The 18,710-nt window shown below is 45.1% G+C and overlaps 1 protein-coding gene across 2 annotated transcripts in view; it reads right to left on the bottom strand.

The window, feature by feature from the left end:
- Window positions 1-6,035: 6,035 nt before the first annotated feature.
- Window positions 6,036-18,710, bottom strand: part of LOC147986311 (Transmembrane proteins 14C) — a 151,997-nt gene continuing 139,322 nt past the window's right edge. Inside the window, exons 5-6 of one of the 2 annotated variants that reach the window (XM_087544632.1) lie at window positions 7,247-7,306; window positions 6,036-6,256 (exon numbers count right to left, since the gene is read on the bottom strand). In XM_087544632.1, coding sequence (XP_087400758.1) covers window positions 7,268-7,306 — 39 coding nt within the window. In that variant the 3' untranslated portion in view covers window positions 6,036-6,256; window positions 7,247-7,267. The remainder of the gene's footprint in view (window positions 6,257-7,246; window positions 7,307-18,710) is intronic. The other variant, XM_087544633.1, reaches the window with a different exon arrangement.

Raw genomic sequence — 18,710 nt, 5'->3', positions numbered from 1 at the left:
TTAATTCGGTGGCGCCCTCTATGGCGCGCCGTGCCCCTTAATCTCGACTGTCGTTAGCCATCTCTCTTCAATGATTTTGAAACCCCCAGATCCATCATCTCCTCCCACCAGGGCTCCGTTCAAAGCCTCTGCATCCCGTCATGCTACCTGAGCAAGCAAACCATGCCCTACACAGTGGACGCCTGGCTGAAATCCCCTGAATTCACAGAACTACAGCTACTTGAGTTCTACTATTCCCCTGGAAATCACCTACCAGATACCAAACGCCATCTACCTGTGCCCTCAGCACCGATGTCCATCTCGCGGTTTTCCTCCTCTCTCCACACCGCCACCTTTGTGCTGTGCGACCTACCAGACAATCTGGTACTAAACCTTCGACTCCCATTTCTCAAGAAACTTTCACTTGTGCGGGTTCGTATATTGGAGGCCTCATTGCACAACATCATCCACTCCACTTGCCCTGCCCCGGAGTGCTTGGTGCTTGTTTTCACAGTTAGAATCTGTTGTCTCCAAATAAAGTCGCCTAACCTAGTAAGAATTGGAATTTCTTTTGACAGAAGGCAGCTCATCATCCAAGATGCCCCTTCACTTCAAAGGTTGATCCTTGATTCTAGTTATTCACCATTGCAAATAACCATCCTCTCTGCGCCTAAACTGGAGACCGTGGGTGTAATACATGATCTCTGTGCTCATTTCAATATGGTGTTTGGCTCCATAGTTCTTCAGGTACTTTATATTATCATCTACACTTGTAACCATAAGCTGCATTTTAAAATTCTGCGCATAAGTTATATGTCATCTTGGAGTACACATTTTGTACTAATATTATGTTCTATGCTCAATGAAGAGTTTCTCCATGGATGGCCTATCAATGGTGCTGGATTCTATTAAGATCTTATATATCCAAATGAATAGTTTTGATCTGAACAAGATTATTGGCTTGCTGCAATGCTTTCCATGTCTGGGGAAGTTGTATATAAAGGTGATAATTTCACGCACATTGGAAGCCCGCATATAGTGTACTAGAATTATCCGTTCAGCTGTTGCTCTTTCGACACTCTTTTTTTAGACCTTAACTGTTTCAATCTTCATGTCTATTTAGGCAACATGACGGGGTAAGAAAGTTATAACCAATCGGTGGATTCGTAAGCATCGGGATTTTCTCACTTCTCATGAGATTCGATTCAAGACAATAACGCTAGAATGATATGTTGCCAACCGTGCAAACACTAGATTTGTCACATTCTTCCTGCTGAATAGGAGGTTAATATTGTCCATCAGGCTTAAGTTTATCAGCAGCATGGTTTTGAACGTGTCGGGCTTCTATTTACAACATATTATGGTCATAATCCAGTAATTTTTATGACCCAGGATGTTCATTCTATGGACCTGACCAATCCATTTAACTGTGACTATCGAAAACTGTGCTGGAGTTAGATGTCGTTGCCCTTTTCAACCTAGGTTTTTTTGTAAACCTGATGGACAATTAACCCTCGTGCTTTTGTACAGTTTGTAAGCTGGAGTTAGATGTTCTTGCCCTTTTCAATTCGCCTGTGACTGTCATATTTTCTTTAAAGCAAGGAAAATGGGTTGCCAGTCGCTTAATTTAGAGTGAAATATTGTAACAACTAACAAATCTCAACCAAGGGAAATAACATCACTCTCGCCGGTTGCTTGAGCTCACTGTGCATTACAAAAGCCAAGTGATTAGCCCCCACCAGCACCGACAAACTTATTTCGAACTAGCACATCAAATGGGCTGTAAATTTTCATAGGAAAGGCTGCATGACCGTGACAGATTTGGATTCTGATATTTGGGACCCGCAAGGAAATAGCCTATCCAAGGTGGATTGACATCCAACATCTGTCGTGTATCTTCTATCTCTTGTCTTCTTCTTCCTCCAGCCACCCAAACAAAACCACCCCATCGGCTCCGCCTGCTCCCGCCTCCCATGGCTGGCTGCGCCTCCGCCGCCCTACCGTATGTACCCTCCAACGTTGGCCAGTCCCTCCCTCTATTCCCCCACACGTCCTGTTATTCTCCGGTGATGTCGGCCCCAACACGCACCCGCACCCGAACCATTCAACCGTCGTACTCCCCTCTGCATGCGACTGGACCAGCGCATCTTCCATGGCTCCTGTTTGTTCCGTCCGAGGCCTCATCGTCGTCCTCCGCCTTGCGGCCTTTGTTCACTCGCCGTGCGCGGTGCGCCGCCCTCTCGCGTTGTCAACGTCGTCAACAACCGAGAGGAACAAGGAGATGACTATACGTGGAGAGGATGACAGTAGGGACCCACCAGTGTCATGGCAGTACGCAAGCAAGTGCCTCTATATTACAAGCCCAAAAATATGGTTCCTCCTAATGGTTGGACATATGGGGCTCACGCCATTTTCAACGTAGTCAATAAACAAGAGAATTACACTATGAGCGGCTGACACCAGGGACCCAGCAGGTCGCGCAGTTATTTTTTGAGGAACAAGCAGTTGTTATTCATACTAGTTTTAGCAACGGATCAGGGTAACAACGGGGCTGTGCGGGGGCTGTGGCCCGTCTAGCCAGGGTTTTATTTATGTTTACCACATCATGAGCCCAGTTGTGTTTTTTTTGCTGAAAATGGCTAGCCCAGTTCTATTTTTTTTAAGAAATACCCAAACGAGGCCTACTTGCTTTATCAGCCCTGCTGGGCTGCAAATCTTTCAAGACGAGGAGAGTTTCATTCGGTTTGCCCAGAAATGGGCTGTACATTTTTAAAACACATCAAACCGGGAATTAGTTTCAATTTTTTTTCATTACAACATTTTAAATTCCATTAATTTTTACGCGTGGACAATTATTAGGATTTTATATTTATATAAATTATTTTTCAAAATAGTTTGAATGTGAATCGATATTTCGGGATTAAAAATTGTTGTCCGCACCGAAATATGCAAAATTGCGTATACTTTTTAACCGTGGCCACAATATGGGGTGTAATGCTAACAAAAGAAGATGGGCTCCAAAAAATTCTTAAGAATTAGCAAATGGGTTGTACATTATTAGACATAATGCACACGAGAGCAGTGACTGTTGGATGTCCATCCAACGGCTGTCGTGCTTCTTCAATCTCTGCTCTTCCTGCTCCAGCCGCTCAAACAAGCGCCGGCGGGACTGCCTGCTCCCTCCTCCCGCGGCCGGCTATGCTTCCGCGCATGCCTCACCGCCCCACCGTACTCCCATCGCTGGCCTAGCCATCCCTCTACTCACCCACACCTGCTGTTATTCTCGGGGGACGGCAGACGAACCAGTAAACCCTCGTACTCCTCCGCGTGGGAAACAACTGCCGAGTCTTCCCTGGCTCCATGTCATTCCCTTCCTAGGCCTCATCGTCATCCACTGCCCTAGTGCTCTCGGCGTGGCTTGGTCAACGTGGTCAACGACCGACATGCATCTGAAGTGGACTGTACGTGGAGAGGCCGACAGCTGGGTCCACGGCCGCACGCAAGGAAATGTCTCCTTATTACGCGCAAAATATTGATTCCTCCACCTGACATCTGGGACCCACCGAAAGGGCCTCTGTATTTCGTGAAAAAAACATTACCGCCGCTGAAAGCTCAGACCCACCAGCTATATCTTCACACGCAAGGAACTGCCTCCTTATTACGCACAAAAAAATGAAGACCCCCTGCTAGCTGGGACCCAACATAGTGGGTGGCTGACTTGTGGGCCTACTAAGTTGATGGGGACAGAGGGCTTTGTCAACTGAGTCAATATGAATGATTCTAGCTCCAGAGACCGTACGATGTCCATCCAATGGCCATAGTGCTTCTTCAACCTCTGGTCTTCTTGCTCCAGCCGCCCAAAGCAGCGCTGATACGTCTCCAACGTATCTATAAATTTTGATTGTTCCATGCTATTATATTACCTGTTTTGGATGTTTATGGGCTTTATTATACACTTTTATATTATTTTTGGGACTAACCTATTAAACCAGAGCCCAGTGCCAGTTTCTGTTTTTTTCCTTGTTTTAGAGTATCACAGAAAAGGAAAATCAAACAGAGTCCAATTGACCTGAAACTTCATGGAACTTATTTTCGGACTAGAAGAAGCCCACGGAGTATTGGAGATGGACCAGTAGAGTCCCGGGCTGCCCATGAGGGTGGGGGGCACGCCCACCCCCCTGGGCGCGCCCCCTGCCTCGTGGATAGCCCAGAGTTCCACCGACGTACTTGTTCCTCCCATATATACCCATATACCCTAAAAACATCGGGGAGCACAATAGATCGGGAGTTCCAGCGCCAGAAGCCTCCGTAGCCACCGAAAACCAATCTAGACCCGTCCCGGCACCCTGCCGGAGGGCAAATCCCTCTTTGATGGCCATCTTCATCATCCCAGTGCTCTCCATGACGAGGAGGGAGTAGTTCTTCCTCGGGGCTGAGGGTATGTACCAGTATCTATGTGTTTGATCTCTCTCTCTCTCTCTCTCGTGTTCTTGAGGTGATACGATCTTGATGTATCGCGAGCTTTTTGCTATTATAGTTGGATCTTATGATGTTTCTCCCCCTCTACTCTCTTGTAATGGATTGAGTTTCCCTTTGAAGTTATCTTGTCGGATTGAGTCTTTAAGGACTTGAGAACACTTGATGTATGTCTTGCGTAGGATACCCGTGGTGACAATGGGGTATTCTATTGATCCACTTGATGTATGTTTTGGTGATCAACTTGCAGGTTCCGCCCATGAACCTATGCATAGGGGTTTGCACACGTTTTCGTCTTGACCCTCCGGTAGAAACTTTGGGGCACTCTTTGAAGTTCTTTGTGTTGGTTGAATTGATGAATTTGAGATTGTGTGATGCATATCGTATAATCATACCCACGGATACTTGAGGTGACATTGGAGTATCTAGGTGACATTAGGGTTTTGGTTGATTTATCTCTTAAGGTGTTATTCTAGTACGAACTCTATGATAGATTGAACGGAAAGAATAGCTTCGTGTTATTTTACTATGGACTCTTGAATAGATCGATCAGAAAGGATAACTTTGAGGTGGTTTCATACCCTACGAGAACTTGCACTAGTGAAAGTATGAACCCTAGGCCTTGTTTCAACGCATTGCAATACCGTTTACACTAACTTTTATCATTAGTTACCTTAATGTTTTTATATTTTCAGATTACAAAAACTATTATCTACTATCCATATTGCACTTGTATCACCATCTCTTCGCCGAACTAGTTTGACAGATTCTGTTTTGTTTTGACAGATTATGTTATAAGTTTGCGTTAGTTACAGATTACTACAGACTGTTCTGTTTTTGACAGATTCTGTTTTTCATGTATTGTTCACTTATTTTGATGAATCTGTGGCTAGTAAAAGTGTTTATAAACCATAGAGAAGTTGCAATACAGTAGGTTTAACACCAATAAAAAAAGAATGAGTTCATTACAGTACCTTGTAGTGGTGTTTTGTTTTCTTTCGCTAACGGAGCTTACGAGTTTTCTGTTAAGTTTTGTGTTGTGAAGTTTTCAAGTTTTTGGTAAAGATTCGATGGACTATGGAATAACGAGTGGCAAGAGCCTAAGCTTGGGGATGCCCAAGGCAGCCCAAGGTAATATTCATGGACAACTAAAAGCCTAAGCTTGGGGATGCCCCGGAAGGCATCCCCTCTTTCGTCTTCATTCATCGGTAACTTTACTTGGGAGCTATATTTTTATTTACCACATGATATGTGTTTTGCTTGGAGCGTCATTTTATTTTATTTTATTTTTCTTGCTGTTTGAATAAAATACCAAGATCTGAAATTCTTTAATGTTAGAGAGTCTTCATATAGTTGCATAATTATTCGACTACTCATTGATCTTCACTTATATCTTTCGGAGTAGTTTGTTGTTGCTCTAGTGCTTCACTTATATCTTTTTAGAGCATGGTGGTGGTTTTATTTTATAGAAATAGATGAACTCTTGTGCTTCACTTATATTATTTTGAGAGTCTTTATGTTGCAACCAGACCTCAAACGATCCAATCTCTGTGCTCAGGTGTCATCCCTGGATCAGTAATGCTGACACCACACAGTACTTGAAGGATTTATAACAGAGTAGCAATCACACACTTATTACATCAAGTGTCTCAAAAGAGAACTTATTACAATAAATATGGCTTAAGGCCATCTAATAACGATAACAGCGGAAGGCTTGGAAGATAAGTGAGTCCATCAACTCCAACGGCATCACTGAGTATAGAACCACGACCTAAAACTCCTTAATCGTTGTCTGAAAAGTCTGCAACATTAACGTTGCAGCCCGAAACGGGTCAGCACATGGAATATGCTGGCAAAGTAACACATAGAGAGTAATGGAATGAAACAGGCTATTCTATATGCATATTTGGCTGTGGAAAGCTCTATGGTTACAGTTTTGCGTAAAGCCAAATTTTCCCTACTGCAAAGGAATAAATTTTATTTAACTATCATGGTAGTTGTTAAACATTGAGAATGGTTCACAGCATTCTCAATCCCAATTAAGCATCATCATTAAACAAAACCAACAAAATTAATTTTTGAGTAACATGTTGAGATTCACATGATAATCCAGGTACTAGATACTCAAGATGTCCATAACCGGGGACACGGCTAATCATGATTAGTTTATACACTCTGCAGAGGTTTGCGCACTTTTCCCCACAAGACTCGATCGCTTCCGTTTGGTTTCTCGCACTACATGGTGTTTGAGAAACGGATGACCGAGACATAGTCTTTCAGAAGCGCTAGCACCTTACGATCGGGTAGACCGTACCAACCTACATCCCCTACATATGCTAGTCTACCACTGTAAGAGTTCGTACGACTTAATCAACTATGCTAGAGCCCATAATAGCTTGTGGCTGCACACGGAAGTTTCTAGCATGAACAATCTCATGATCCCTTTGAGCCTGGGTGGCGGTCCATAAAGAAAAACAGGAAATCGCTGGAATACCCGGGTGCCTCAGTCCACCCAGATGTGTGTTTAGGTTGCCACCTTAAATAAACCATTAATTAACAATCTCACATCTGTCATGGATACACTCACCCAATCCACGTCTACTAGCATAGCATGGCATAATAAGCAAACGTAGAAGTAACTCCCAAAGGTTTGATAATAACAGGTAATAGGTACTACCTCAACTACTTCCCAAACCCACAATTTAACTAGATCCTAATCATGCAATGTCTGAGGGTTGATCTAATGCAATAAAACTGGGTAGAGGGAAAGCATGATCAAAGTGTTACTTGCCTTGCTGATGATCCGGGAAACCTAGCGATTCGAAGTAGCAAGCGGCGCACTCCGGGTACTCTATCGCAAACAAACAAGCATACAATAAGTACTCAACTAATGCACAGGTAAAACTCAAATAAGAGATCTAACCAGAAAGTTCAACTTAAGAACTCCGGTTGGCAAAAAGAATCAAATCGAACGAACCAACGAGAGACAAATGGCAAAAGAAACAAGCTTCGTTTACTATTTTGGATCTAGGGCAATTTTTACAGTGGAAAAAACTTGTTTAAGTTAGCTAAACGGAAAGAGGGTTTCGAGATGAAACTCCAGGCGCTTGAATCGCCTGATTCCGATAAACGAGCAAAAAGTTAGACTAAAATGAAAATTGGATCAGAAATCACGATCAGAAAAATCACGGATTTAATCCGAGAAATAGAAAATCGATGAACTTCATTAAAACGAACGAATGGATGAACGCTCGATAATTAAATAAACCGGAAAAACCGATCTATTTAAAAAAAATGAAACAAAAAAAGAACGAACAAAACCGTCGGAAAACCGAACGGTTTTTCGAGAAAAACTGGCGGCGTCGAGGTCTACCTCCGGCGACGGATCCGGCGGGCGGCGACGGGCGGCGGAGGTCGGCGGCGGCGGGGCGGCGGCGCGGGCGGGCGGCGGCAGCGGCGGCGGTGGCGCTAGGCGCGGCGGCGGCGGCGGGGCTAGGCGGCTAGGGTTTGGGGGGGTCCGGCTGGGCCTCCCTGGCTTATAAAGTCAGCCGGGCCTAGTGTCTGGGTCGGACACGGCCCATTAGGTCGGTTGCGTTTTTTTAATAGTTACGCTCAGAAAAAACGAAAGGAATACTAAACAGACTCCAAAAATCCCGAAATAAGTTTTCGCCGGCTTCTAAAATCAAGCCGCACAGGATGAACATTTATTTGGGGCCTAAATGCAATTTTGAAAAACGCACATTTTTCTAAATTCAAATAAAATAGGAAATAAAACCAAAATAAAATCTTATTTGATTTTTTTATTAAATCCTCAATATTTCTTTATTTTGGTAAAGTCATTTTATTCCCTCTCTCATATTTTTGTAATAGAAATAATTGAAGATAAAATAAATAAAATCAAATGATCCTATTTTCAAAATTTGAGACAACTCAAATATGAAAATAACGAAATCCCCAACTCTCTCCGAGGGTCCTTGAGTTGCGTGAAATTTCTAGGATCAACCAAAATGCAATAAATATGATATGCAATGATGATATAGTGTATAACATTCCAAATTGAAAATTTGGGATATTACAAACCTACCCCACCTTAAGATGAATCTCGCCCTCGAGATTCGGGTTGGCTAGAAAATAGGTGAGGGTGGTCCTTCAGCATATCTTCCTCTCGTTCCCAGGTGGCTTCATCTTCCATGTGGTGGCTCCACTGAACCTTGCAAAACTTGATAACCTTGCTGCGGGTGACTCGACTGGCATACTCTAGAATCTTAACTGGTTTCTCCTCATAGGTCAAATCACTGTCCAACTGAATTGCTTCCAGTGGTACCGTATCTCTCAGCGGTATATCAGCCATCTCTACGTGGCACTTCTTCAACTGGGAAATGTGGAACACGTCGTGAACTCCTGACAGTCCCTCGGGCAATTCCAACTATAGGCAATTTCTCCCATACGCTCCAAAACTTTGTATGGGCCTACAAAATGTGGCGCTAACTTTCCTTTAACTCCAAAGCACTTAACTCCTCGAAGTGGTGATACTCGAAGATAAACTCGGTCTCTGACTTCGTAAACTGTCTCCTTGCGTTTAGAATCTGCGTAGCTGTTCTGCCTGGATTGCGCTACCTTGAGCCTACCACGAATCAATTTCACTTTCTGTTCAGACTCCTTTATCAGATCCGGTCCAAACAATTGGCGATCTCCAACTTCATCCCAAGACAATGGGGTCCTGCACCTCCTTCCGTACAAGGCTTCGAAAGGGGCCATCTTCAAACTGGATTGATAACTATTGTTGTAAGAGAACACTGCATACGGCAAATTCTCGTCCCAACTAGATCCGTAATCTAGCGCACAAGCTCTTAGCATATCCTCCAAAATCTGATTGACTCTCTCAGTCTATCCATCTGTCTGCGCGTGGAAAGCTGTGCTAAACTCCAGTCTGGTACCCAAAGTTTCATGCAACTGATTCCAGAACTTTGAGGTAAATTGGGTTCCTCTATCTGATACTATGCTCCTTGGAACTCCATGCAGACAAACGATTCTAGTCATATATATCTTTGCCAACTTTGCACTGGTATAGGTAGTCTTCACTGGAATGAAATGAGCAACCTTTGTCAAACGATCGACTACAGCCCATATCGAGTCATAGCCTGAACATGTTCTGGGCAATCCTATAATAAAATCCATGCCTAACTTATCCCACTTCCATTCGGGTATCGGCAATGGCTGTAGCAATCCGGCTGGCTTATGATGCTCTGCCTTTACTCTCTGACATACATCACAAACTGCTACATACTCCACAATATCCTTCTTCATTTCGGTCCACCAGAAAATATCCTTCAAATCCAAATACATCTTGGTATTTCCTGGGTGAATCGAATACGGTGAATCATGGGCCTCTTGTAAAATTAACTTCCTGATCTCCGGATCATTTGTTACATAAACACGGTCTTCAAACCATAAGGTATCGTGCTCATCCTCACGAAATCCCTTAGCTTTTCCTTTGCTCATTTTCTCCTTAATAGAGGAAATCTCCTTGTCAGTCTTTTGGGCTTCTCTGATCTTATCCATCAAAGTAGACTGAATCTCCAATGCTACTACATAGCCTCTCGGGACTATTTCCAAACATAGCTCTCGAAGATTTTCGGCTAACTCCCTTGGTAAATCTCCCGTCATTAGGGTGTTGACATGGCTCTTACGGCTTAATGCGTTAGCTACTACATTAGTGAAGGAAATATGCCCTAGAGGCAATAATAATGTTATTATTTTATTTCCTTATTGTCGGGACCCCGATCCTAAGTCACACCGATCTAGCATGTAACACATCATATCACTTTGCGGCCTCACGCACGGTATTCCCACGGGTGCCACCTTACCTGGCCCGGGACTGTTTGCGCCTTTTGGCTCACGTATATGATAGTGTCGCTAGCATCCATAAGACAAAGAACCCGGGCCGACATGGCTAGTTGTGAACCCAATGCGGCACTAACCCATGAGGACAGGCATACATGAATCACATCGAGCATGTCGGTCATCAACGTGTGAATCCGGGCTGTAGCACTGGGCTAACAGGACTCCGGTAACCCGGGCTATAGCAGGCTAGGCAGGACTCTGGATGTCACCTTGTGACATTTCCCCGAAGGGACATACACAGGAACGAAGTGAAACACATGCCGGCCAGTCAAGTGTTCTGGGCAGTAGTGCTGGGCTAGCAGGACTCCGGTGAACCGGGCTGTAGCAGACTACTATCGCTCAGAAAGCACTAGACTACATTTCCCCATATGATAGGCTGCCAAGGATAAACAACTAGATTGTCGGATCCCACACATAGCAATACACGTTACACGTACGCATAACATGCAAGTATGTGTTGTACAACATGGCATCACAACATAATGCAAACTCATATAGATAAAGGCCCAAAAGAGCCACATGGCATTAAATACAAACAGGGGTCACATGACCCATCATTCAGAGCATACAAGCAACAAGCAGAAGCATTACATGTCTGAGTACAGACAACTACAAATGAAAAAGGCTGAAGAGCCTGACTATCCACAAGTCCCTCCCAAGGGACCAAGATCGTAGCTGAGGTACAAGCTACTCGTCAAAGTCCAAGTGGTACTACTAGTGAGACAGATGTCTCATCTGCAAAACATAAATAAAGCAAACGTGAGTACAAAGGTACTCAGCAAGACTTACATCAGATCCTATCATACATGCATTTGTATCAAGAAGGTGAAGTGGGGTCTAGTTGCAGCAAGCCAGCTTTAACTCAGTGGCTATCCTGTTCTACGACAACGAGAAACTTCTTTGAGATGAGGCAGCGCACACGAGTCCACTAAGCACCACATCAATACACTACTATGGATTCATCCTCGTCTCCTAACGAGAAGGCCATCCATAGCACTCACACTTGTCTTGAGCATTTTAGAGTATCCACTTTAAGTTGTCTATGTACCACGTAAGCATCCAAGAACTCCGTAACCGAGGACACGGCTATTCGAATAGATCATGATAACCCTGCAGGGATGTACTTCTTCACACACGCTCTCACCACTTATCACCATGTACACGTCATGTACCTCGGCAACCTTCAAGCGGAAGCCTGGCGAGGGTGTCGGCCACGACCTGACTAACCACACAAGACTCTAGTCCAGGTTTATCGCCTATTCGGGTTCCATCCGCAAGGAGATCCGGCCGGGGTGTCGCTCACGGCCGCAAACGATGTGTGCAGGGTTCCCAAGCCCACCTCGCCGGATGGATCTACGCTTGGTACACCGTGCCACTTGTGCCTAGTCTGTCCCAAGCCCACCTGGCCGGGTGCCACTTGGTAGACTACTAACACTACCTACAAACACCAGAAACTATTTGCAACTCCTGGACAGAGACCAAGTCGGTTAATAAGTCGAGAGGGGTCGAGTTACCGGAACCCAATGTGTGGTAGTATCTAGTCATTGGACAACATACACAGAACTCAGTGCTTAAGGACAGTTCCAGTGAGACAACCCACCATGTACTCCTACATGGCCTCTCACCGCTACCTTTACCAAATCGTGTTCACACATTTAACTCTCAGCATCAGAACACATCGTAACACTCCAATTTCATTCCCAATGAATCAGACCTGAGACAACTCTAAGCAATAGCAGGCATGGCATGGTAGGAACACAACATGGCTCAATCAACTCCTACACATGCTAGTGGGTTTTAACTATTTACTATGGCAATGACATGTCATGCAGAGGAATGGGTTCAACTACCGCAGCATAAAGTAGCAGTTGAATCGTTGTTGTCCTAATGCAATAATGGGAGCAGGAGCGAGAGAGTAGGATTGTATCGGAATGAACAAGGGGGTTTGCTTGCCTGGTAGATAGACAAGGGGGCACTGCTCCTCAGACAGGTACTCTGGATCGGTCTCCGGAGCAGTACCTATCGAGAAGGAACGGTGTCGACAATCAATACACAAGCATATGCAACAATATGATGCATGAACATGGCATGAATATGTGATGTTGTTTGAGCTAATGCAACTAGCATTCATTTGGTTAAAGTCCATTTGAACCAAAGGTTCAAATGCAACTCCAAAATAAGCTCTGATAAATGCCATTCATGTGTTTTCACCTATACAGCAGGTACAACTTGGTTTTTCATGCATGAAACTAGTACAGATGGATAGATTGCATTTTTCTGATGATTTTTCATATATAAATTATTTCAATCTGAGCTACGGTTGAATTTATATGAATTTTAGAAGTTTTGGCTATTTTCTAGAATTTCCTGTTTTAGAATAATTCCAGAAATCATTTATTGCATCAGCTTGAGGTCAGCACTGCGTCAGCAGTCAACCTGGGTCAAACCTGACGTGTGGGGGCCACACGTCAGTGACACAGTGGTTAAGCCCGGGTCAAACCCGCACTGACCAGGGTTTGACTTGACCCTGGGGCCCACGGTCAGCGGCTGGTGGGGTGGTTTAGGCTGCGGGATTAGGCGCTAATGACAGCCACGTCGGCCTCGCCGGAGTTCGGATGGGGTTGGGTTCGACGCTACGGTGCACGGGAGAAGGAGCTGGTGGTGGCTACGGGCTCCTGGTGCTGCGCTGAGCACAACGGTGAGCTTGGCTTCGAGCCACTGTGGCTCTAGCCACAACGGTGCCATGGCCGGCGGCGGGGAGCTTTCGGGTGCGGTGGAAGTGGTGACTACAGAGGCCAAACAAGCACGGGAGCTAGGGGAAGAGGAAGAGGAGCTCACAGCGGGGTCGGAGAGGGGGTCAGCGAGCTCGGGGAGGTCCTGGCGGCGGCGAATCGACCGGAGATGGCTCGGGTGCCCGAGGTTGAAGACGAGGGCGAAGACGGTGTTCGGCGGCGTTTGGAGTCGCGTGGGTCAGCGGAGAGGTCCAGGGCGACGAGGCGGAGCTATTGGGCTCGTCGGAGGGTCGAGGGGGTGGCTCTGGTGGCGTCTACGGCGAACGGCGACGAGGCTCGCGCTCGGCCATCGCGGGAGAGGGTGAGGGAGACGAGGGGGAGAGTGAGGGAGGATGAGAGGGGGACGTGGGGGTCGCGTGGCATCCCTGGACGTCTCCAGGGCGTCGGCGGAAGCAGGAGGTGGCCGGCGTATGGCCGTGGGCGCCGGCCACGTGCTCCTCGTCCTTCTGGCAGGAGGAGGACGACGACTAGCAAGCCAGTCAGATGGGCCGAGCCAGGTGGGCTGGGCCAGCACAGGTAAGGCCCAGGTGGCTTCCCTCTCTCTCTTTTTTCTGATTGTTTCTGTTTTTCTATTTAACTCCAACTGTTGGGCTTTATTAAAAATACTAAAACGTTTCCAAAAATCCTGAAAATAATTGTGGGCTCTGGTTAGAATATATCCAACAGCAAACATTTATTTCCAGAACTATTTGAGCATTTAAATTATTTTATAGCATTTAAATGCCCAAATTCAAATACTTATGATTTAATTCAATGACCTTCTGTTGACCTAGAAAATTGTGCACCAATTTTGCCAGAGGTTCTAACCCAAGACAAAGAGGGTGAACTTTTTAGAAGGGCATTTCAGGTTCATTGAAAATAATTTTAGTAAACCCTAGTTGTTTCCAGGGAGGTGTTGGGGGTTTCTGCCTTCCCCATTTCAAATTTAAGAGGAATTTAAACATGATGCACACTCTAATGCTTGAACTAGCTAGGGTGTGACACTTATATCATGATAAATGTTTATTATTCATGCTAGAATTGTATTATCCGGAAACATAATACTTGCGTGAATACATAGACAAACCAAACGTCACTAGTATGCCTCTACTTGACTAGCTCGTTAATCGAAGATGGTTATGTTTCCTAACCATAGACATGTGTTGTCATTTGATTAATGGGATCACATCATTAGGAGAATGATATGATTGACATGACCCATTCCATTAGCTTAGCACCCGATCGTTTAGTATGTTGCTATTGCTTTCTTCATGACTTATACATGTTCCTATGACTATGAGATTATGCAACTCCCGTTTGCCGGAGGAACACTTTGTGTGCTACCAAACATCACAACGTAACTGGGTGATTATAAAGGAGCTCTACAGGTGTCTCCAAAGGTACATGTTGGGTTGGCGTATTTCGAGATTAGGATTTGTCACTCCGATTGTCGGAGAGGTAACTCTGGGCCCTCTCGGGAATGCACATCACATAAGCCTTGCAAGCATTACAACTAATGAGTTAGTTGCAAGATGATGTATTACGAAACGAGTAAAGAGACTTGCCGGTAACGAGATTGAACTAGGTATTGAGATACCGACGATCAAATTTCGGGCAAGTAACATACCGATGACAAAGGGAACAACGTATGTTGTTATGCGGTCTGACCGATAAAGATCTTCGTAGAATATGTGGGAGCCAATATGAGCATCCAGGTTCCGCTATTGGTTATTGATCGGAGACGTGTCTCGATCATGTCTACATTGTTCTCGAACCCGTAGGGTCCGCACGCTTAAGGTTTTGATGACAGTTATATTATGAGTTTATGCATTTTGATGTACCGAAGTTTGTTTGGAGTCCCGGATGTGATCACGGACATGACGAGGAGTCTCGAAATGGTCGAGACATAAATATTGATATATTGGAAGCCTATATTTGGATATCGGAAGTGTTTCGAGTGAAATCGGGATTTTACCGGAGTACCGGGAGGTTACCGGAACCCCCCGGGAGGTATATGGGCCTTAGTGGGCTTTAGTGGAAGAGAGGAGAGGTGGCCAGGGCTGGGCCGCGCGCCCCTCCCCCCTAGTCAGAATAGGACAAGGAGAGGGGGGTGGCGCCCCCCCCCCCCCCTTCCTTCTCTCTCTCCTCTTTCCCCCTCCCGAATCCTATTCCAACTAGGAAAGGGGGGAATCCTACTCCCGGTGGGAGTAGGACTCCTCCTGGCGCGCCCTCCTCCTGGCCGGCCGCACCTCCCCCTGCACCTTTATATATGGGGGCAGGGGGCACCCCTAGACACACAAGTTGATCCACGTGATCATATTCTTAGCCGTGTGCGGTGCCCCCTTCCACCATAATCCTCGATAATATTATAGTGATGCTTAGGCGAAGCCCTGCGGCGGTAGTACATCAAGATCGTCACCATGGCGTCGTGCTGACGGAACTCTTCCCCGACACTTTGCTGGATCGGAGTCTGGGGATCGTCATCGAGCTGAACGTGTGCTAGAACTCGGAGGTGCCGTAGTTTCGGTGCTTGATCGGTCGGGCCGTCAAGACGTACGACTACATCAACCGCGTTGTGCTAACGCTTCCGCTGTCGATCTACAAGGGTACGTAGATCACACTCTCCCCTCTCGTTGCTATGCATCACCATGATCTTGCGTGTGCGTATGAAATTTTTTGAAATTACTACGTTCCCCAACAGTGGCATCCGAGCCTAGGTTTTATGTGTTGATGTTATATGCACGAGTAGAACACAAGTGAGTTGTGGGCGATATAAGTCATACTGCTTACCAGCATGTCATACTTTGGTTCGGCGGTATTGTTGGACGAAGCGGCCCGGACCGACATTACGCGTACGCTTACGCGAGACCGGTTCTCCCGACGTGCTTTGCACAAAGGTGGCTAGCGGGTGACAGTTTCTCCAACTTTAGTTGAACCGAGTGTGGCTACGCCCGGTCCTTGCGAAGGTTAAAACAGCACCAACTTGACAAACTATCGTTGTGGTTTTGATGCGTAGGTAAGATTGGTTCTTGCTTAAGCCCGTAGCAGCCACGTAAAACTTGCAACAACAAAGTAGAGGACGTCTAACTTGTTTTTGCAGGGCATGTTGTGATGTGATATGGTCAAGACATGATGCTAAATTTTATTGTATGAGATGATCATGTTTTGTAACCGAGTTATCGGCAACTGGCAGGAGCCATATGGTTGTCGCTTTATTGTATGCAATGCAATCGCGCTATAATGCTTTACTTTATCACTAAGCGGTAGCGATAGTCGTGGAAGCATAAAATTGGCGAGACGACAACGATGCTACGATGGAGATCAAAGTGTCACGCCGGTGACGATGGTGATCACGACGATGCTTCGAAGATGGAGATCACAAGCACAAGATGATGATGGCCATGTCATATCACTTACATTGATTGCATGTGATGTTTATCTTTTATGCATCTTATCTTGCTTTGACTGACGGTAGCATTATAAGATGATCTCTCACTAATTATCAAGAAGTGTTCTCCCTGAGTATGCACCGTTGTGAAAGTTCTTCGTGCTGAGACACCACGTGATGATCGGGTGTGATAGGCTCTACGTTCAAATACAACGGGTGCAAAACAGTTGCACACGCGGAATACTCAGGTTATACTTGACGAGCCAAGCATATACAGATATGGCCTCGGAACATGGAGATCGAAAGGTCGAGCGTGAATCATATAGTAGATATGATCAACATAATGATGTTCACCAATGAAACTACTCCATCTCACGTGATGATCGGACATGGTTTAGTTGATTTGGATCACGTAATCACTTAGAGGATTAGAGGGATGTCTATCTAAGTGGGAGTTCTTTAAGTAATATGATTAATTGAACCCAAATTTATCATGAAACTTAGTACCTGATAGTATCTTGCTTGTTTTTGTTTGATTGTAGATAGATGGCCCGTGCTGTTGTTCCGTTGAATTTTAATGCGTTCCTTGAGAAAGCAAAGTTGAAAGATGATGGTAGCAATTACACGGACTGGGTCCGTAACTTGAGGATTATCCTCATTGCTGCACAGAAGAATTACGTCCTGGAAGCACCGCTAGGTGCCAGGCCTACTACTGGAGCAACACCAGATGTTATGAACGTCTGGCAGAGCAAAACTGATGACTACTCGATAGTTCAGTGTGCCATGCTTTACGGCTTAGAATCGGGACTTCAACGATGTTTTGAACGTCATGGAGCATATGAGATGTTCCAGGAGTTGAAGTTAATATTTCAAGCAAATGCCCGGATTGAGAGATATGAAGTCTCCAATAAGTTCTATAGCTGCAAGATGGAGGAGAACAGTTATGCCAGTGAGCATATACTCAAAATGTCTGGGTATAATAATCACTTGATTCAATTGGGAGTTAATCTTCCAGATGATTGCGTCATTGACAGAATTCTCCAATCACTGCCACCAAGCTACAAGAGCTTCGTGATGAACTATAATATGCAAGGGATGAATAAGACTATTCCCGAGCTCTTCGCAATGCTGAAAGCTGCAGAGGTAGAAATCAAGAAGGAGCATCAAGTGTTGATGGTCAACAAGACCACTAGTTTCAAGAAAAAGGGCAAAGGGAAGAAGAAGGGGAACTTCAAAAAGAACAGCAAGCAAGTTGCTACTCAAGAGAAGAAACCGAGACCTGGACCTAAGCCTGAAACTGAGTGCTTCTACTGCAAGCAGACTGGTCACTGGAAGCAGAACTGCCCCAAGTATTTGGCGGATAAGAAGGATGGCAAGGTGAACAAAGGTATATGTGATATACATGTTATTGATGTGTACCTTACTAATGCTCGCAGTAGCACCTGGGTATTTGATACTGGTTCTGTTGCTAATATTTGCAACTCGAAACAAGGACTACGGATTAAGCGAAGATTGGCTAAGGACGAGGTGACGATGCGCGTGGGAAATGGTTCCAAAGTCGATGTGATCGCAGTCGGCACGCTACCTCTACATCTACCTTCGGGATTAGTATTAGACCTAAATAATTGTTATTTGGTGCCAGCGTTAAGCATGAACATTATATCTGGATCTTGTTTGATGCGAGACGGTTATTCATTTAAATCAGAGAATAATGGTTGTTCTATTTACATGATTAATATCTTTTATGGTCATGCACCCTTAAAGAGTGGTCTATTCTTATTAAATCTCGATAGTAGTGACACACATATTCATAGTGTTGAAACCAAAAGATGCAGAGTTGATAATGATAGTGCAACTTATCTGTGGAACTGCCGTTTGGGTCATATCGGTATAAAGCGCATGAAGAAACTCCATACTGATGGGCTTTTGGAACCACTTGATTATGAATCACTTGGTACTTGCGAACCGTGCCTTATGGGTAAGATGACAAAAACACCGTTCTCCGGTACTATGGAGAGAGCAACAGATTTATTGGAAATCATACATACAGATGTATGTGGTCCGATGAATGTTGAGGCTCGTGGCGGATATCGTTATTTTCTCACCTTCACAAAGGACATAAGCAGATATGGGTATATCTACTTAATGAAACATAAGTCTGAAACATTTGAAAAGTTCAAAGAATTTCAGAG

This window comes from Triticum urartu, chromosome 2A, assembly GCF_056163025.1.
Source record: "Triticum urartu cultivar PI428250 chromosome 2A, HENAU_Tu73, whole genome shotgun sequence".
NCBI classification, from domain to species: Eukaryota; Viridiplantae; Streptophyta; class Magnoliopsida; order Poales; family Poaceae; genus Triticum; species Triticum urartu.
This window is presented reverse-complemented; position numbering and strand designations above follow the sequence as displayed.